This window comes from Falco rusticolus, chromosome 2 (assembly GCF_015220075.1).
Source record: "Falco rusticolus isolate bFalRus1 chromosome 2, bFalRus1.pri, whole genome shotgun sequence".
Classification (NCBI taxonomy): Eukaryota; Metazoa; Chordata; class Aves; order Falconiformes; family Falconidae; genus Falco; species Falco rusticolus.
The window spans coordinates 4,693,177-4,714,417 of NC_051188.1; the positions used below are offsets into that span (position 1 = coordinate 4,693,177).

The following is a 21,241-nucleotide window of genomic DNA, read 5'->3' on the forward strand; positions in this document are numbered from 1 at the left end:
GCCGGACATATCACAAAATCTAACGGTATCTTGATTTTTCTATGTTTTTGGGAGGGTGTGTTTGTGGTATCACATTTCTTTTGGACAGTGTAGTTTCCCCGGTTTTCTTACCTTTCTGCTAGGATGGGGCTTCCCCAGAGCATCAGGGATGTTTCAAATCCCTGGCATTCCCTCCTGGATCAGCAAAGCCCCGGGGGGCACCTGCGATCCTGCACCCAGCGTACAGGCAGGGATGCTCCTGAAGGTGCAGGTCCAAGGAGCGGGGAACATTTTGCCCAACTCCTGTGCCAGGTCCATCTCCCACCTAAGGACTAGACAGCCAAGCTGAAAAAATTCAACACATTTTCACAGAAAAAATAACCGCTATTTAAACACAAAATATTCTTTTATTTGTCACCGAAGGCTACACATGGTCACTTCTGTATGTTCGCTTTTTTTTTTTTCCTAGAAGGTATCTACATCTGCACTTATTTACAGCCTGGTTGTATTTACACAGTCAAGAATACAGTATTAGAAACACAAAGTGTCGAGAAAAAAAATTTCTCAAAAAATTAGTTCCAGACTTCAGGAAAATTATTACACAGGGTAATGACAAGAGTCTTCAGTGCTGGGCTTACAGATGCAGCTTTGATACAAAGTCCTCTTCTCGGCTGGAGCTGCATTAGAAGTCCTCACACAAAATAAACATTTTTTGTTTTTAATAGAAAAGTGTGAATCTTTGATTGGTTATTTCAACAACATCCACGAACTGTCCAAAAGTTTTAATTTTTGTTTTGGAAAGTTCTATTGTTTGCTTGAACAGTTTCCAGCTCTGAGGAAAAAAAAAAATTATATATATATATATATATATGTATATATATTTTTAGTTAATTTTCACTTGTGGTTGTCTATGCTGCCCTGCCTGGAAAGCATTGACCTCTGGTGTGGGACTTAACAATTGAGCCATGTAATACTTTGTCAGGAACACAGAGTTTTACAGTAATTAAAGGAAAGAAAGCAAGAGACACAAAAGGTTTCCCTTGGGTAGGCTGGGTTGTTTTTGGTTCGTGTAGCAGAGGATGGAAAAGCGCTGCAGGAAATGGGCCCTGGGACACATGGTGGCCCTTCATCCAGGAGCGAGATGGGGGGTCCTGGACAGGGCGCTGCATGTCCCCATGGTGTCCGTTTAAATTTTGCTCTACAGTTGCAAGTAATTTTATTTAAATATACCCTAGGGATAAAAAAAAAAAAAAAATCCACAAAAAAGCTGGTGTTTTGGGTTTTTGGGTTTTTTTTTGTTTTTTTTTTACAAAACTCATGAAAATTCTCCGGTGTAACAGGCAGATTCAAATAGCTATGTAGTGACCATAATAAAAAAAAAAGTGTTTATACTAAAGAGAGATGCTGAAAAGCTTGCTCTCCTGTGGAGGACTGTAACAACAGGAGCAAAACTGCCCCAGGCAATGCTCTCTGCAGGATGGAGGATGCTGGCGGCCAAATGGTTTTACCCCACCAAACCCCAGCTCCGGCATGGAGGCACCGTGTCTGTGTTTCCCGTGTTTGGCAGTGAGACAAGTGCGAAGAGATAAAGCGAATCAGATTTAATGAGGACAGCAATATTTTTCAGCTCCGTTATGAATGCGAAGGTGCTTACTTCTCCTCCCCATTTAAAAAGTGGCCATAGGACTAACCAAGATCCCTGGCCCTGGTTTCAATTACACAGAGACTGAATCAAAACAGACTGCTGTGCCGTAAATATGAGGGGGGGCCTCTCTGTAAATTGTAAAATCGAATTCTAAAATTTCATGTTAAGAGCCTTGTCTTTGCATAATGGATTGCACTGCCATCTATCACGGTGACACTTACAAGTCAGCTGAAAAAGTACTTTATTAGATTATTTTTTTTTTCAAACAATTTTGATTTATTCTGGTTACACTGTCTGTATAATAGACTGAGCAGAATCTCACGCTGATCCCTACGCTCGATAAAGCAACTACAGATATATTACAGAAATCCCTCACTGCTTCTAAGTTATGGCCAAATGGTGTCTCAGGGACTGCTCCCAATCATCTGTGTCTTTTAAACCCAAATCAAGCACCGGGGCTCTTAACAACCTTCGTCTCATCGGCTCTTGCCTGGTGTTGTTTAGAATTGTTGGCCCGTTTTCATTGTGGCTCTGATCAATAGCTGTGATGACAAAGATATGATGAGCTGTGTGATTCCCTCCGGTCACTGCTGCTTAATGATTTTTCCAAGCTCCAATCTTCAGTTGAAAGGGAAAAAAAAAAATAAATAAAATAAAGAGATTGGAGGAAGCAAACTTTGTGGCATTTCTGGCGATACCAAATTAGTCTTGCTACTCTCCCCTCGGGCTGAGCACGCAGGACTTTTTTCAGCTGCAGAGCCCTCATGGCACTGGCGCATGTCTGGATGCCACAGCAAGTTGGTCCCATCTCTGCTGTCCCTTCAAACGGAGCATGTTTCAGTACCAGCGCCAGTTACTGAGGGCTTGAGCTGTTGGTCCTTACCCACTGCTCACACTGGCAGCTGCAGCCCCTGCTCCAGACTGCTGAATTTTCTTCTCTGAGCTGTGAGACTTGGTCACCATCCTTCCCACCACCCTTCGGACTGGAGACCAGCCGAGGAGTTCGAAGTAATTAAAGCTACGCCTTTGCATTTTGAAGGGAAACTCCTTTTGCTGGAGGAGCAAGTCCTCTTTTTGGGAGTCAAGACAATAGTGACTTCTCGAAGTCAAGCCGTAAAAGCATGTGAGACCACAGTGACATGATCCCTTGGAGATGGCCTTGCATGCCACTGGCCTTTGAAAGTGCAATGCGATGCGGGGGTTAGTGCTGTGGGATTTGCATCCAGGACCTCCCAGTCTTATGGAAGCACGGATCTACTACTCTCGTGCCCACAAGCAAAGCAAGTAGCATTGAGCAGCCACAGCATGGCCCCACAGGGAAGCAAATGGGGCAACGCAAGGGCTGGGAAGGGGCTATGGGGCCACCAGTTAAATGGAAATGCTTGTGGATAGCGGAGTGCAGTCCCTTGAGGAGGGCATGGCTGTTTACGTTCTCAGCCCATTCTTGCAACTTCCATGGGAATGCACTTTAAAATCCTGTAGAAAAAGCATTTTTCACTAACAAAGGCATAAATTTAGGGCTTCAGGACTGAAAATGTTTGTTTCTTGTTTTATCATTTAGGTCAAGTGAAAAGCTTTCACAGAGGCTGTGGGTTCAGGAATGCAGGAGCTGTCTTTGGACAGGTTTGTCCCCAATACTAGGCAGCCATTTCTTTCAATTGTTTTGGTTTTGATAAAAAGAGGAGCAACACATACATATATATATACTTCTACATATATATTTTTTCCCCTCTTTTTTTTGACATAATGTCCATAGTTCCCCCGCTGGATGCAGGTCCAGGTGAAGACCCCCACGGACCTGGCAGGCAGACAGGCACTGCTGCATCCCACCGCTGCTTGAGGATGCTGAGAAATGCAACCCGAGCTGCCTTTGCCAAGGTGCAGAGTGGGATGGCTCCTGGGTCCAAGCATGCTGTACGTGTGCGGTGGGACCATCAGACTCTTGAAAAATGGGTAAACTCCTCGAAGTCATTAGCTCATGTAATAACCTGAAGAGTCTGTGTAAGGCTGTAGACGTGCCATCTCAGGCCGGCAGGCTTCCAGTATGAATATTTCACACTCAAATCCCTTTCCTTGTCTGCATGGAAAGGTGGCCCATTTACTCTTGCACTACTCCTCTTAGCATTGTAACACATGGACGGGGATGGATATAGAGGCACCACTTCTCTTGGGAGCTGCTTGGAGGGGAGCAGTGTAAATGGGATGCCCATCAAGCTCTCTCTGCATTGCAGGTCTTCACCGGGGGTTTGTACGTTTTCACTCGGTGTCCTGCAGGTCTTTTTTGCTCCCTGCATGCTGTTTTAGACACTCAAAGCCATCTCAAGGTTGAGGTTCTGAGGTTCTGGGAGAGATTTGTCCCTGGTGTGACTCAGGGAGGGGGAAGCAGGGAGATGGGTAGCCCTGGGAAGAGGGTGCTGCCTCTTTTGAGTAGGTGGCAACTGCAGGTTTGGCTAACACTGCCCCTAATCCCTGCCAGCACATCCTTAGGGCAACCAAGACTTGCCAAGAGTTTGATACCAATAACACAGGAGATAGTGCCACGGCCTTTTAACCATCCCTAGCAGGCAGCTGCCCAAAGCAACTGCTCCACTGGCAAAGGCTAGAGCTGGCCCGGCCAACGTATCTCCTCCCAGCTGGCTCTGCTAGAGCTGGACACCCTTTCTAGACCAGCTGCCTGCGATTCACTCCTGCCAAAGTAATAAAGTTTGTGTGCTGCAAGGGGCGATTCAGAGTACAGCACCAGGACCCAGCACCAGCATCGTCACCCTTGCTGCAAGCAGGAGGCACCATCAGAAAATCAGGACCATACCAGTCGGTATGGCCACACAGGCAAAGGTATTAGGGACTGGGAACTGGAGGAGGAACAGTCTGTTGGGGGAATTTCCATCCCATCACCTTCCTCCTGGCAAGCACCCTGGAACAGACAGGCAAGGCAGACGGAGTTGGCAGCCAGCATCTATGGGGAAACCGCAATAGCACTGGGGCTGCCAACGTTTCACTGCTTGAGGACTGCGTGCCCAACATACTCCCCCACTTTATCTCGAAGGGTAGAGCCTGCAGAGAAGTATCAGGCTGTGTTGAGGGATGTCAGTGGTGGTGGCGTGAGTGCAGAAGAGCTGGCTCTGGGGACCCGGGTGCATTGTAGGGCTCTGAGTATGGAAACAGCCTTGGCACGGATTTGCGCGTCTTGGGTTATCTCTCTGCAGAACCAGGAAGCAAAAAACAAAGTGGATGGAATAAATTAAAAAAAAAAAAAAATCACAACTGAGATGTTCCCAGAGAGACATGGTGAGAGCTCTTAAGAGTCAGGATATGCGCAGGTGTCAGTGTGATAGAGACGTCTATTTGGGATGAGGGTTGGCCATCTCCATCCGGAGCTCCAGCAGGAGGTGGGGTAACACCTCTGCATGCAGGAATGGCCCTTCCTACCGCAGGACTGTTTCAGGCAGGGAAGAGGGTGCTAAGCTCATCTCCTTGTTCCCTTGAATTTCAAGGACTCTTGCAAATACCAGAGCACAGAGGTTACGTGAATACAAATTACATTAGCATGCCGAGTAACTTTGTCAGCAGTTTCTTATTAAAGCACTTGGTCCCCTCTGTAGTGGGCATTTCCATTCAACCTCCCCCTCCTTCACTGCTAACAGTCAACTGGGCTCTCCATTTAATTCGAGCTTGTGTAAGAAACAGCGAGAGGGTTGATTCCAATATTCTCCTTCTTGTCCCACCACGCACAAGCTGTTGCTACTTATTAAACGTTTTAAAATCCCTGCTGCCAAAGTCCCTGGGAGACATTTATCTGCCATAGTCATAAACGACTTGCCAGCATGCTACTCAAAACTGCGTTTCCCAGCCAATAAATACAAGCTCCAGAATCAGGAAAAGCAAGGTCTGGCTTGCTCTAATTTTCAGTGGTATGTCACTGGGATACTATAACTACTTTAAAATTCAAATCAGCTTCCTAAAAAATTAATTGGTTTTATCAGATACAGCACAGTGGACTGTTAAACACGTAGCCTCGTGTACTGAAACACTATACATTTAATGAAGTTATGCCATTAGCAAATGTACAACATGGGTGCATTAAATCCACCTATAGAACAGCTCTACGTATGAGAGAGAGGATTTGTTTTAGCTTTTCTCAATAGAGCAGGAGTCCCTTTCTTGGCTTTTGCTAGGTTTTTTAACTAAAACCAGGATTTGCGCACACACAAAAAACCTCCAAAATTATCTACTCTCATAATGAAAAAAGACTGATTTTTTTTCTTTTTTTATTCCAGTTCAGGAAGGAAGAGAATCATCTTGCAAGTTAATATAATCAGCTCCTTTGCCTCTATAATCTACTTCTGCTCAGCAGCAGGAGCCCCCAGAAAAACACTTTATGTCCCAAGTGAAACGTGAAAACTACTTATAAGGTCTCTTTTGAGGCACATGATTCAGACGGTCACTTTCAGAGTATCAGAATCAGCGTCGTCTTCCATCTCCTTTATTTCTGAGAAGAGCTCTCCAGAACGTCGCGGGCTCCCCATGTTTCGGGTGGAAGGCTATCTGTCCCTGCCCCAAATCAGAAAGGGTTAGGATGACACAAGTTAGCACAGACACCCATTTCGCACTTCACACCTAAGTATGTACGCTGACGACTCCCCACTTCAAATTCCTCACAAAGGGGATGGGGGGGACACGGGGGATGGGGGACGGGGGGAGGGGAACAAAACAAACGAAAAAAAGGACAAGAGACAGTAAATTCCACTGTGAACACACTACGGCAAAATATACCTTCTGTTCATTGCAAAAACCGTGTGAAGGCCAAATTAAAGAGAAAAAAAAGTGTTGCATGAGTTACAGTGCAACTGTATTATTCCTTCTCTTTCTATTTTCCTCCCCCCCCCCCCCCCCCCCCCCAGCCTTGTTCAGTTTAGAAAAAGGATTGAGTACAACACAGTCAGGTAAGTGGCCACAAAAGAGTAGCTGTCTTTGGCAAGAAGTCACCGCATCAACCCTCTCTGTCACCTTCTGCCCATTTCGCTCTGTCTCATGAAGTGGATGTTGTTGGCGCTGTCTGAGAGTTCGGGGTACTGCTCCACTGAGATCACAAAATAGCCATCGTAGCCCTGTACGCGGCCCGTGTTTAGCACTTGCTGCTTCTCCCCTTCTGTCCATGAGCGAATACCCTCCTCCCCATCCCGCAGTCTCTGCTGTTCCCGGGACCAAGCTTGGGTGACAGCGCGCTGTCGGGCCAGCTCCAGGACGCGGGCCTTCTCCTCGTCCAAGGTGGTCCCGTAGCGAGTGTTCAGACACAGCGCGCCATACTGGAGCTGGATGTCTGTGTAACGTCTAGTCCTTCCACTCAGCACTGTGTTGATCTGGGACACTGTCACGTTCACGCCGTTCTCCAGGGTCCTCCGCCCGCCGCTGAGGCCCAAGATGGACAGGTCACCTTCCGACGGCCCTTGCTTAATGAAATAATGTGTGTCCACCCCATCGATGGTGAAGTGCAAGTTCTCCAGGTAATGGGCATTGTTCAGGATGGCCGCGATCCTCCGCCCATCCTCGTTGGCCACGCTGATAATGTCAGTGGCTACGCGCCCATCCTTCATGGCGAATTTGACGCCTTTGCCGAAGATAGAGCCTCCAGAGGCAAAGTTCTTGTTCTTCTTGACCTGCCGGCAGCCGGCAATGCTGGAGCTGTAGATCCGTTCGAAGCGCTCAAGAGTCACAAAGGCCTTCAGCTGCTTCTGGACTTCACATTGGACCCCCAAAATGGACTGAGCAGGGAGAGAAAGAAGAGAAAGACTTATTAGAAAGAGAAGCCTGGTGACCCAAAGGCATTATTAGCATGCTGGAGACCAGCAGAACATCTGATGAGGAGCTCCGTTTTTGTTTTTTTTTCTCCCTTACCACCTTTTGTTCAGATTGTTAGTTCTTTTTAATGGAAGAGACATGTTGTCAGATTATTCCCCCTAATGCTCATTGTTTCAATAAATCAAATTGTATTTAATCTCACAGACTGAAGGATGCAGAGGTAGAAAAGGGCTTTTTGCCTCGGTGGTGTGAGGATCTGGTTTGGACATGCAATTATTTTGTGCTTCAGTCTTCTTCATCTGCACATAAGGAATTTTGTGGCCAGGATGCTTTACAAAACGCTTTCAGATTTTCTGTGAAAAATTGTGGAAGCATTTCTAAAAGTCCCCTCTATTTTGTCTTCACTTTGTAACTCCTTGTGCTACCTTCAAAAGCCCTACGTCACATGTACAACCCTCAAAGTGACCTTTACCCCTCTAGATCCCATTTCAATCTGGCCGAAGCAAGTTGTTCAAAAATTTAGGAAGGTCCTAAGCCCAAGTCCTGTTTCCTGCAAACCCTCTACAATGTGCCAGGCTCCCTGAGCTAAGGCCAGTCACACCTGATGCTCAAGTTTTGGCTTACACTGAAGGAAAACCGCTGAGAGACAACAGCCGGGATCATTTGCAGTCAGGTACGATACAAAGTCACTTTTGCTGTTAGCATATAATGGAGCAAGCACACAGCGAGTCAGCAGCTCATCATTACTGCAAAATGTCTTTGGAAATGCTCTCATCAATTCATGGCAGTGCAGGCTTCTTACAGACCCCTGTTCATGAACAATTATTTGCTCAGATTTCACAAAAGCTAGAGGATGCTATGACAAAACTCTCCTGGCACTGCTAACGGCTCAGTTCAATAATGTAATGACATCCAGAATTAGAAATAGGCTACAAAGAAATTTGCTGCCCTCCAATTATTTCGAGGAAATTTAACATCTGTGAAGGATATCGCCTTAAACCGTCTGCAGGCTAAAGGCTCACATCCTTCCCTGGGTGCAAGAAGACAATTCAGATGATGCAGGCATTTCAGCATGGACCTCTCAACTAAGACTCGTTACCTGGCAAGAGAAGGGAAATAAACCCTCATTTCCATGGTGGCCATTTCCAGGGAAGGGTCTCAAAGCATTAAAGAAATAAAACAAAGGATTTAGCATTGCAGCTCCCTCAGAGGTTATGAGCAGTTTTGATCTATAAAGGGGAAAACTGTAAGGGGAACAGAGGTACTCAAGTTCAAGAGCATGTTTCGGGTTCTAAAGCATTAAAATACCCAGGACTGACTTTTATTCAAAGTGCCAAGTGAGCTGGCATAGCTCCTCCTTTTCTGCTTTTGATTAACAGCATAGTAGTTGGAGCAGGAACCAGTCACCTCTGAAAGGAGCTCTTTCTGGTTCTCCTCATACTGCCTGTGGGGGATCTCACACACAGCCTAGAGAGCGATATAATTAACAGCCTGATAGGGAGAGGAGCCTAGCTCCCCTGCCAGTTGCACAAGTGCTCTAATTATGCAGGTAATGGACATAATTAATGTAGATGTCACTGATGATGGACATGAAGCAATTAGGTTCCTAGGCTCCATGAAACACTTACTGTTCTAAATAAGTGTATACTACACAGCCTTGGTTAGCTATTTCCTCTTCAAAGAGGTTTAAATGGGCAGGTATTCTTCTCAGGTGCATCTCATATGGGTTGACTCTAGGTGGTCCCACTTCTCAATGCCACACTGCTCTTCCAGCTCCCCTCAGTAAGTTTTGCAAATGATGGGAAAAGGCATCATTACTCACATTGAATTACCATTTGGTCTGAGCTCCTTCACTCAAGGGTGTAGATGAGGTCTTCTGCGCTACATTGCTATGTCCTACCATCATTTATATATCACCACCTGCATACACATCACCATGTTTACCAGCAGTTGAGTGATACAGGGTCTCTGGAATCAATTGAACCATCTAACTTGGCAAAGGGAGCTCTGGGAGGTCAGACAGCATTAGGCATGGGAGAATTACTTCTATCAGAAATCTCCACACACACCCCTTCTATTTTGTCTTCATTGCGTTATTCTAGATGAGCTGCAGGAACTCTTAGTGACTTTTCAGTTCTGAGCACATTATTAGGTATAGATCCCCGTGCATGCCTCGAAATTAGGTTGCTCCAACAAACCAGCATGTCTGGGCATCACTCCCTTGTCTTTTCTTCTGATCCCAAATGAAAAGTGAGTTTGCAACGAGCTCTGAAAACCTACTGATGCTGCAAGGCAGACACTGTGATATAACAATCTACTGTGCTTTGTACAAGTGGGACGTATGGTTCATAACCATATGTTTATACTGCTAAATATAAAATAAATATTTTATAAATAATATTATTTTATAAAATTTTAAAAGTAAATATTGCTAAAGAGAGTGAGACATTGTATTGAACCTCTTATTCACACTGAGTAATTTCTATTTTAACTTTTGGTTTGGTTTTGGATTCATCCAACTGCTTTCTCCAAGACATGTTTCCTAACTCTCCAGGTCACTTCTACCTAGCCTCGGGGCCAGGGATTGGTCTTAGACTTCTTTTGCTTAATTGTAGAGGCATAATCTACAATAAGATTAGGGAGTCTTGTGAGGTAAACCGTTGTACACCAGAGTATATGAGTGGATGGTGTTCTTGGGTTTGCCATTAATTCAAGGTGGATGGTACACTGTGATACAGCAGGTATCACAGCCAGCAGCTGTGCCATGATCTACCTTCCTCAAGCTTCATAACCCATTACCTGGGACTTTCTGGCTTTTCCATTTTATTGTCAAATTCTCCATTGCTTTGAATTTCAGATCAGTAATTGCCAGTTATAAAAGGAAATCCTGAATTTTAAATCCTCCCCCCTCCCCCAATTTATGACCTAATAATAGAATACTTTTCTTGATCTAGTTGCATACTGCCTTTGTGATATTATGTGAAGCCATCCAATTTCCACAGCTCCAGTGTTCATCTGAATGCCATTTAGAAAGAAAATAAGCAGCACTCACACTGCTACTGGCAGGACTTGGAGGTTTAAGGAATTACACATGATTTAAAAGTAATGGCACTGTCAATTCCTGCCTAAGGACACCCACACAGGATACGAGGCCAACAGCCTTGTTGGTATCCTCTTGGTCTCCATCCAGGACATCCTCTCCTCTATACCGGGAAAGCATTTCTCATGTTGCATGTACAACTGAATGACTGTCACTGGCACCTCCTGGTGGCTAAAACAGCGATAAGATGGCTGACTGAAGCCAAAAAATTAGGAATCTCTTGACCTCCAGTCACGTGGCCTGCTTAGAGACATTGTAGGTGGAGGTTTGTGAAGCTGAGGGCTTGAACCACATTCATTGGCAAAGAAACTGAGCATTTACCTGTCAATCTGTGGCTGTCCTAGCCTTCAAGGCACCCACTTCTCACGCACATTGTAGTTAGCACTGACTGCAGGACTGTTTCACTTGCCCATACGTGGATGCCTAGTGGGATCTGAGATGCCCCAGAATGCCTTCAGCATCCACACAGGACAGTGAGAAACTGAAGAAGCTCTGGGAGATATTTGCCCTTCTGGAGCATTACCTGAAAGCTACTTTGCTTACCTGGCCCCTGTACGGGCAACTGAATCAAACCCCTACTTAGCAGAGTCAACGGAGTCTACAGTGTGTTCAGCTTGGTCTAAAATTAATGCCTAGCGGGTGGACAGCCCTTTAAGTGAGCTCCACTGTCTGTATCAACCAGACGTTGACAGATTACAGTGGGTGCACACATCTACCACACATGGAGACACCTACATCTACATCTTTTAGTCTTGAATTCAATCCTACCTCCTAGGAGCTGATTGTCTCAACTGTCCTATGGGCTCCACTGGCAACTCACCCAAACGGGTGGTGCTGAACATCATTTTTGACACCATGAGGAGCCCTGCTGGGCCACCAGTTGTTGCTCTAGAAGGGTGCTGGTAATCCATGCTGTAGACATGAGGGAGTCCAGGAAACTCTAGGGTATATCACCTGGTACTAGCAACCCTGTTCGTTGTAGATCTCTGCTGGCTATAATGGAAGCTTGGATACCAAGCTCACAGGCAGAGACCTAAATTCAGGTCTCTTAATCTTAATCTCTTAATCAAGAACAAAATCACACCTAAAGAGTTTTCCACTGGGGACTGGTTACAGGCCTTCTGGGCTCTTCTCATCACTTGTCACACAGGGAAGTAGGAGATCAGACACATGCAAAGCTGTAATGCTGAACATCATCATCACCTAACTATTACAATAACTAAACACATCTATGTTATCTTGAAAATGAGCCCAGGATGACTTTGAAATTATTTTTGAGTGCCTTTCTTTGGTAAAAGAGCGTATTTGGGAACAGCACTTTCTGAAAGGAAAAGCAAACACATCCAACTGGAAAAAAAACCCAAAACCAAACCAATACATTCAGGCAAACCAGAGTACAGCTAGCTTGTATGCTCTGCTGTGAATATAAAGGGGGTGGAGGCAAACAGATTATGTGTAGTTCAAAGAGGCAATGCATCCCTGACTTTGAAATTACCAGTTCTGTTTCATCTTAGAACTCATTTTAATGAACTGGCAAGGAAGAGAAACAGAAAATCTCCATCCAAGGCTTAGTGGCATGTGGTACTCTCTACAAAACAATGCTGCTTTTAGCAATTGTAAACCAAGATATCTATAAAACCTGTTTTACAGAAGAAAGAAGGGAATTAATAGTTATTTTATTTCAATATTTGTTGCTAGATGTGAGTGACAAATATGCTGGGTTTGTTTTTCCTCACGGTAGTTTTTTAATCAGATGTCCTTAGGTGACATTTCACTTTATCTAGTAACAACCCATTGGAGAGAAGGGAACAACCTTCATCATTTGTTTGCTGCTGCACAGAGCTCAAGAGAACGGCACATTACAGAGATCTCTGAATAGCCTCTTGCATTTTGCCGGCACCTCTTGAGGATTCAAAATACCATAGCCAGATACTATCATCTGTTGTTTTTAAATACCGCCTTCCAGTGTGAGACTGAAAGCTTTAATTTCCCATCAGGGATCCAAGATGTGAAATACGTGAAACATGTTTCCAAGTTTCTTTATATCCTTGTGCCATTATACACAGATAGGTGTTTCTCTTACCACCATATGGCTTAGAACACAGAAAGCCACTTCTTCCGGAAGGCTTGGAAGTTATGACTTCTCTGAAACATTTTTCACCGTTAACTCCTTCCCATTTACCTGCACACTCTCTGTTAACAAAACCATTCTGCAGAAATCAGTCTCTTCCCTCCATTCCACCTGGCCATCATCTGAAGATGAGTCCCCATTCAGATGACCCCCACCACCTCCTGCCTGGGTGAGGCACAGGAGGAGGAGCCCATCCACCACAACAGCCTACCAGGCACCTACCCATCAGCATGGCAGCACTGCTGGTTGGAGAGGTAACAGGCCTGCCAACCTCCAGCGCAGATGGGACATGGAGGTGTGTGAATGGCCAGCAAGGCCAGCGCTGGAGACGCTGATCGGTTAGCATTGAGCTAAACACAAGTGCTAACCCTTGGGCTTAGAGGACAGGTCTCTGTACACCCACCGGTGTACACAGCTGTGGGGGGACAATGAGGCTGAGCTCATCAAGCAGATTTCCATCTGTGGGGAAATCAGAGGATTTGCCGCCTTCTCTTGCTCATCTATTTTCATAAAGCTTCAAGAGCTTCATGTCTTTGAGGCTTCAGCTCCCTTCTGCACATTAGATCCAGTGAAAGCTGGCCACTACTTCTGCAAAACTTAACTAGGGGCTGATGGACAGATGTGCAGACAGCGTGATGGCCCAAGCCCTGGACAAAGCACTCGCAATATCAGGATGGCCCCCCTAAATGATGAACACTGGCAGAGCCAGTCCCTCAAACAGATTGTCCTTGGGAGAAGCTCTGCCAGAAAGCACAGCCCTACAGCTCACTCCCTGGCTTAGCATCCCAGAGCAGCCCTTGGCTCCAAAATGCTGTTCCATAAGGGATGCCAAAAGCTGCTCCTCCAGCACAGCCTGTAATGGACACCGCAGAAAACATGACCCCTCCTGGAAGCACAGTGCTTGTGGGGTGGAGAGAAGGGTAGTTAATAATATGATGTAGTTAACAATATAAGTGTCAACTCGAAAACACCCCTCCCTGCAAGTAGGGTTGTTCTGGCTCCACCAATTACCTGACAGTTCAACAAGAAAAAAAAGGGGGGGGGGGGGGGGGGGGAAGAAGATAAATTGGATTCAGGTGCAGCAGCTCTACAATATGCCAGAGGTCACCCAGAGTCCCCTGGTGGCCAATAACACTGAACTTGTTCAACAAACAATTTAGTGACAGCCTCATGGTCACAGGGAGGAGAGGGGGAGAAAGTGCTGCACAACAGAGTATTGGATTTTAAATGTCACTCCAGAGCTGCAGGGGGTTAGTGCAAGGTTTATGACATGCTGGCTGTTTCTGAGCTGGTGGATGCTCAAAGTCAGAATTATCTCTCCCATCTTCCAGCCCTGCAAGGCAAGTACCAACAGTGTTTTGGAAGGAGATGCTAGGGCCCTCTGGTTATCCACTCCGGAAAGATACAAAGCAGCCATTTATGTGGAGTCAGTTGCTTTGCTCTTGTGCTCCTATTATTTGTTCTGCTCTGACAAAAAACCCAACTTACTCTTCTGAGCCACAGCTTTGATCAACAAAGCCAGTGGAGTAGCTCAAATTTACTTTGGTCTGCTTCAAGGAGGGATGTGACCCAGAGAATCCAGGGATCGGAAGACATGGAGATGAAAACACTGTGGTACATCATTCAGTGACCATCCCTGGATTGCAAGCAGGTTGGGCATTGTCCAGTGCCTTGCCCAGGCTACTTTTAAATGATGAAAGCTCTGGAGCTTACTCCATATGCTTTGGAAGACCTTTTCACAGTTTGATCAGACTTATTATCTGAAAATATTTCCTGTGCTTCCATTTACCTTTGTTTAATTCTGCCATTTGCTATGTGAAATTGTCAAAAGTTTGTATTTTCTTCCACATGCTTCATCAATAAATACAAAGACAACCAGTAGGAAGTAGGGCTGGACTGTGTCTGGTAGTGTGTATGTGCGGCTGGAAGGGTTGGGAGTGAACAGAACTGCCTGTGGAACATCAGTGTTGGATGCGCAGATAGGCTTCAGAGAAAATGGATCACGTGTTCAGGAATCATATGTGAATGAATTTATTTTATGCAAATATATGCCTACAAAATGCTGGGTGTGACAGAAAGGAAGGGAATCCAGCTCTATAGCATGAGAGCCACTTGCTCTCACAGCGTGATCCTGCAACTGTCGACTAAAATAAAAATGTTCATGTTTTGTTGCTGTCATAAGAGTATGAAACAGCCTGCAATGGTTAAATTCCACTTTCTACAGCTGAGTGTGAAGTGACTCATCTGGAAGCACAACGGCTGCACAAAGCCCTTTTACTAAGCAGGTCCCTGCACAGTCCTCACTGCAGCTTCTTGCTTTAAAAGCCTGAAAGGGATGTGGAGATTTTCTTTTCTTCTTACTGCTCATTCAGGCAGATTCACCTAAAATGGGTGGATGGAGGGGAGGGCTCCTTGGTTTTATTTCCAGCACAGCTGCCTGTAATGAGCAAGTGTCAGTCTTCATGTCAAGCTGTCACTCGAGTTACTTGGCTATTCAATACATCTAATAATAATAATAATGAACTCATGATAAAATAATGATAATAATAATGATAATAATAATAATAATAATAATAACAATTTATTTTGTGGTTCTGTGAGAGTTATTATCTACTGCACATAAAAATTCAGAGACAATCTTTTGTGCAGTTTCTGAATGAGCCTTCCCAGTTTGCCTTCTCTATAGCTTTGCCTGGGGAGAATGTGTCACATCAGAAAGGGGGAAAAATCCTGAGGCTATTTCTCATTACAGAAATAATCTCTATTAGTATTTTATTGTTTAATCCAAGTAAGCGAGGAACAAAAAAGGAGTCTCTAAGCTCCAAAACACAACCAAGTTACTGTGGTGTAACGGTTTTCAAGCACATTTCTCAGTCATGGTTGCAAAAGGCATCATTATTTCGGTCCCCCTCTATTATAAAGTGATAGATCTTAATATTAGTCTCTTGTTGAAGTTGAAGCTGGTACATTTTAGCTTGTGTTCACCATAGCTATGAGGCTGAGTACCAAGGATGGGCTGACACATGACTGTTTTACTAATGCGCAGTATCTTGTTCATATGTCTGAGTGATACCTTTTGCGGTTCAGGAAATGTGACACTGTATTTTACATCCTGGTTTAATATGTACAGGACCTCAAGAATCTGCTGCAGGACAGGGAGATTTCAGTGAACTCATAGATGAAGAGGCTAGGAAGGCAGCTGGAACCGATTCCACTTCCTACAGTTCTAATTTTGTTAGCAGAAATGTTAAGAGCATATCCTGATATCCCTAATCATGTTGGTGCGTCACGGCTCTCGCAATGTTTGAATACACCGCAATAGCAAGCAGGTACTCGGACTAAAGAGGATTTGGACTAAACAGATGAAAGCAACCCCAGAATAAAATCAGGCTTGGAGATGAAAGAGCATCCTAAGAAGTAAATGACTTTTTCAAGGTCATACAACTGATAAGCAGTAGGGCTGGGAGTAACCCAGGGCTTTCTGATCCTGACCCAGTGTGCAAACCTTTAACAGTGTTGCCTCCATCTTTCAGCTGAATAATTCCTAGCAGCAAGAGAGGAGAAAATGATTGGGCTGTAAAAGCCTTTTTCTTGCCAATTTCATCATTGAATTTTGTGCCAGCATCTACCAAAATGGCTTGTGATGCAGTCCTGTTTTTAAAAGCAGGACACAGTGACTAGTGATTAAACCCAGCCAGGTAAAATGAAAGTTAACTATCACCTAAAACTTCTTTCTGGTGAGACCCCCTGCAATGCAGAACAGCTTCCTAGGGAAGTACTGGGACGTGTTTAAGACATTTTAAACCAGACTGAATAAGTTTATAGACAAAAATCTGCAGAAACTAATTCTTTATCAGGATTTGCTTTTTTTTTTTTCCTTTTTTTTTTTTTTTCACTTCCAAGAATCCTTGGTGCAAAGGCCTTGAACTTAGCGTGCAATATGTGATACCGTGGCGTCTTGTGGGAGAAAGTAACACACCACTGCATTGAACAATCACCAGAAAATAACACAGGAAAAAATACCACGTCAGTAAGGAACTTAAGGTGTGATTATTGAGTCAGATTTCATTACTGTAATGGGGACTGACTTGTTCTTAACCTCCCAGTGTATGTGGAATAATATGCTGAAAGATTTTTTTGTTTAATAAAGATTGCAACTGGATAGTTTGCTGGTAAGGGTGTGAGATACAGTATGGAGTTGCAGGGATCACCTTGCTATTGTCCCATTCTTGGGTTTTCATCTGTGTATGGATTAGCTCATAGGACGGCTCCATTGCATCCATGTCTGGCTTGGGGTAGCCGGGGATGACATTGTGTAGCTGGAACCCAAAGGTGAGCAGCCAACTGTTGACATCTGGAAGGGAAGAGAAGCATAAGTCAGATTATCTGATCTCTCAAGCAGGATTACCCAGGAGAAGGCACAGAGGAGGACCCTATGGTGCCTGGTGCTGTAGCAGTCTGGCCAAAATGACGAGTGTCATCTTTGTGTGAAGAGCCCACACCTGAACAGTCCTTGAAAGAACTGTGTGACAAAGCTGGGCTTCTCAACCTCCAACCACAGTCCAAATTGCACTTTCCCAGGTCTGAAACAGAAGCGTTGGCAGTGACCAAATGGCCCAAACCAAAGCCAACTCCACATCTGCACTTCATCAGCAGGAACCAGGCACTGCTCTAAGGTATGCAGGAGATGCACAGGAACAACAATACACTAACTGGAGGCTGAGATGCTCCAGCTGTATGGGAAGCGTTGTCCAGTCCTACAGGCAGCTCTGAACGTTCAGCCACAATAATTCTCTTCCTGAGGACTCTCAAAGGGCCTGCAGGCTAAAGACTAAATTTAGAGCTTTGTGAGCCAGAATACCAGGACAGCTAGGACGAACAGCACAGTGATTTAACAGGTGCTCATGGAAGAGGCTCTAGACATATACTCTGCTTTTTCCATGGCATTTCCACCTCAGTTCTGAGTGTCTTGGCATTTTTCATAAGAAGATAGCTCGAGTATTAAACCAGTGTAAAGTTGCATGTCATCTTTTATAGTGATATTTAAAATCAGCCTCCACACTACCTGCAAGGTACATTATAGTGAAAATAAGCGTACAGATACAAGACTACTTCGCTTGGGTACTTTTCACAAACCTCTTAGAAAAAGACCATGGATGGTGAGAAAACTGCTGGCTACAAGCCATAAATTATTGTCCAATGCAGAAGGGGGACCATGGGCACTAAAGGGGACATGATGGAAAACTCAGCCGCTTGGGACATTGTTCCAGCATTCACCTAACAGTACACTACAGTGCCTCCCCTGAATTTTGATTGCACAGCTATTAGGAATAGCAGCTGACAGTTAATCTGCTGGAGGAAATAATGATGAGGCTGGCTAACTCCTAGATCTGCTTGGGATCAGCATCGCTTCCCCCCTTAACTTCAGAGCATTTGATGATCTCACGTTGTTTGCGTTCGCTGAACTCTAGAGAAGGACACACCTGCCACAGTCTCCAAGCAATATGGTGTGCTCTTAGCACACAAATAGCAATTGCAAGAAAAAATAAAGGTATGAAGGTAAAGTTTAACTAATATCAGCTCCCAGGGGTCTTACGTGTTTGGATGTAACTGGGATTGTGTTGGTGATAGCTCTGCTTCAAGCTGCATGTGCAAGGGGCTTGATTTTCATTTTGTTGAACTAATAAACATTGTGGAAACAATCTGAGAAAGGGATCAATTTAAATAATCAACTATACGTCTTTGAATATTTTTTCTCTATTCCCCCTGAGCCTAAATGAGTGCTTTGAAGAGTTGGTCGGAAAAGAAATTATGGGTTTAAGAGGCAAATAAGGCACTTCCAGATGACTGGAGAGCCAGGAGCCAAACAAACACACTATCTGTTGCTTGTTTTCTTACAGGCCAAAATGTTGTGATTGGGCAGATGTCCAAAAAGCCCTTGTGACAATCCATGTGGAAGGGGGAGGATTTCTGTAATAAAAACACTTCTGTTCACTCAACGTACAGATTGGTTTTGGAGTGTCTTTGAAACAGAGAGGCTGGGTGGAGGGAAATAAATTAGAAGGCTCATTTGATTATTTTTTTGCTTAGCGCTAAGCCAGCCTGCTTCCTAATCCTTCTCATCTGAAATGAAGACCTTTGATGTACATATTGTGGACCAGGTGGTCAGGAGAACAAAGTAAAATACTGAAGGTCAGCACTGGTGCAGGAACCATTTTCCAAGCGCTTCACAACTGTTAAAAAGAATACAGAGCAGGGATGCTGAACAGCCGAAAGACATGCAACATGTCTGCGAAGATTCAAGACAGGCTTTTTTTGATACTTCTCAGAAAACTGACTTTCAAAACATTTGCAAACAGGAGTTTGTTCGTTTTGGGAAGAGGTGCTGGAATACCCTGAACAAAAAAAACCAACAAAAACCAAAACCCAAACAAAACCTCAACCAAGCAACACAAAAACATGGGAGGAAGGTGTGGAGCTGAGAAAACAGAGGGGGAAATATTAATTTGCCAAAAGGCAGTGACAACTTCTTTGACAGAAAAGCACATTTCACATCACAGAGTTGGGTGTTTTGGTTTTTTTTTTTTTCAGCTACAGTAACCCTGCCAACACATTTCACAGTAAATTCATTTGAGGGCAAAGAAAGAGAGTGCTTAATGCAGACACATGTAATGGAAATGTCAGTTCAATCCATCAGGATTGCTGAAGCTGGCAGCAAAGCTCTGCGCCATGAAGTGTACAATCACTAAAATATTCATGTTTAACAATGGGCCTCTCAAAACGCAAATGCCTGCTTCTGCTTTCCCCTCCGCACGCCTCCAATTTGTACCCACGGTTCCAAAACCTCACCTCTGGAAGACCAAAGCACGTGTTGTTCACCCATGTCCTGGGCGCTGAGCTCCCCTAAGGACAGCAGGTCCCAGGGTGGGGATGGAGGGACAGAAAGTGGTTCCCTGTGCCCAAATCTGGGCAGATTTGGTTGTGATTACAAGAACACTCTCATCGCAGGTCCTGCCCACGAGGTGCCTGAAAGCTTCAGCAGAAAGAAATGCCGGAGCAGCAGCCTTTCATCATGGCTTTCATTCCATGATGTGACCTGTTTCTTCCACGTGTGGGGACAGAAGGAGCTTAAAATATGTGTTTGGGCTCTATATTCTTCATAGACTAAACCCAGGATTTTTAAGATCATGGAAAAAGTTACTTGGTGCATATAAAATATTAAAATATCAGATTTTGATTTCTTGATTGTATCATCAGAGCTTAGTGGGAAGGTGTTCACCTGTTCCAAGACAGGACTGGAAATTTTGTCCTGTCTTAATTTGAGCAGGAAAACAAAAATCTGTTACTGTATCACAAAGCAACTGTTCAAAAACTATAACTGTTCAAGACAAGAATTTCAACTTAAGATCTTCCATTTTGGTTTTGACTCCTTAATTTTTCTTTTCCAGTTTTCAGTCATTAGTTTACACTTAACTTTAAAAGGCTGCAAACTAAAGAGGAATTTTCCTCTTAGGCTACTTCAAAATTTGTCATTTAGACAATTTCGAGAGCTGTTTACAACATTTCTGCTGAGAAATCTCTTAAGATCAACCTTCTCCCATAAACAAATTCAGTTTTGACAAATGAGCATTTTCTGATAGGAAAAGTTATCTCAATGTATTCCCAGCCAGCCTTAATTATCAGTGAGGCCAACACATGGGATCTTAGTCTGCATCTTTTGGCATATTTTACTTCCCTCATGGCACCATCTTCTCAGCTCTGGAGAAAACAGCTTTTAATTAAAAAAAATACAATCTAATCCTTATGATTATTGCAGAAGAACCTGAAAGCACAAATCCTAATGGCTAGAAAAACAAGCGAAATATAACAACCCAGGATTTTTATTTTGTAAATTTTTTTTTTGCTATTAAGCCAATCTCAACTTTGGGGAATGCAAATATTGTTTGTTGAATATAGGAAACTTTTTATAGATGCAGCAGGAGCACTTAAAAATTAATTATACCTCCTTAAGAAGTATGTACATTAAATCTGTGATTGTGTCACCTGGTTTTCAAATGGGAAGTATCTAGAAAAGAGTCCCACCAAAACAGTCCTCTCAAACATTACTACCAGTGTTGCACAAAGTATGAAACTAGGTTTGAGGGGGGAAAGAGATAAAACCAGGCTTGCTAAAGATAAGCCTGGAGGCAGCACACCAATGCTTAAGGGACAATGTGCTAGGTGGTCTTCCATCTCAGTGGAGGTAGGGGATGGAGATCCATGTGGCAGCAAAGACACACAGGTTATTGATGTCTTGGAAGCCATGGAAGTGCCTGAGAGTGGTCACGTAGGAATTAGGGCTTCACTCCCCAAAAAGGTGGAGGCATCAACAGCCCAGCTGAAGTGCATCTACACCAATGCATGCAGCGTGGGCAACAACCAGGAGGAGCTGGAAGCTGTTGTGCAGCAGGAGAACTATAACATGGTTGCCACTACAGAAACATGGTGGCATGACTGGCACAACTGGAGTGCTGCAGTGGATGGCTCTAAACTTCAGAAGGGATAGACATGGAAGGAGAGGCAGTGGGGTGGCCCTGTATGTTAGGGA

General features: G+C 44.3%; 1 protein-coding gene across 6 annotated transcripts in view; it reads right to left on the reverse strand.

Annotated features, from left to right (window-relative positions):
* Window positions 1-402: 402 nt before the first annotated feature.
* Window positions 403-21,241, reverse strand: part of TENM4 (teneurin transmembrane protein 4) — a 358,119-nt gene continuing 337,280 nt past the window's right edge. For 3 of the 6 annotated variants that reach the window (XM_037377895.1, XM_037377893.1, XM_037377891.1), the window contains 3 exons: window positions 16,866-17,008; window positions 6,632-7,386; window positions 403-6,175 (listed from right to left, as the gene is read on the reverse strand). In XM_037377895.1, the coding sequence (XP_037233792.1) occupies window positions 6,166-6,175; window positions 6,632-7,386; window positions 16,866-17,008 (908 nt within the window). In that variant the 3' untranslated portion in view covers window positions 403-6,165. Of the gene's footprint in view, window positions 7,387-16,865; window positions 17,009-21,241 lie in introns of all 6 variants that reach the window. The other 3 variants (XM_037377897.1, XM_037377894.1, XM_037377892.1) reach the window with 1 other exon arrangement.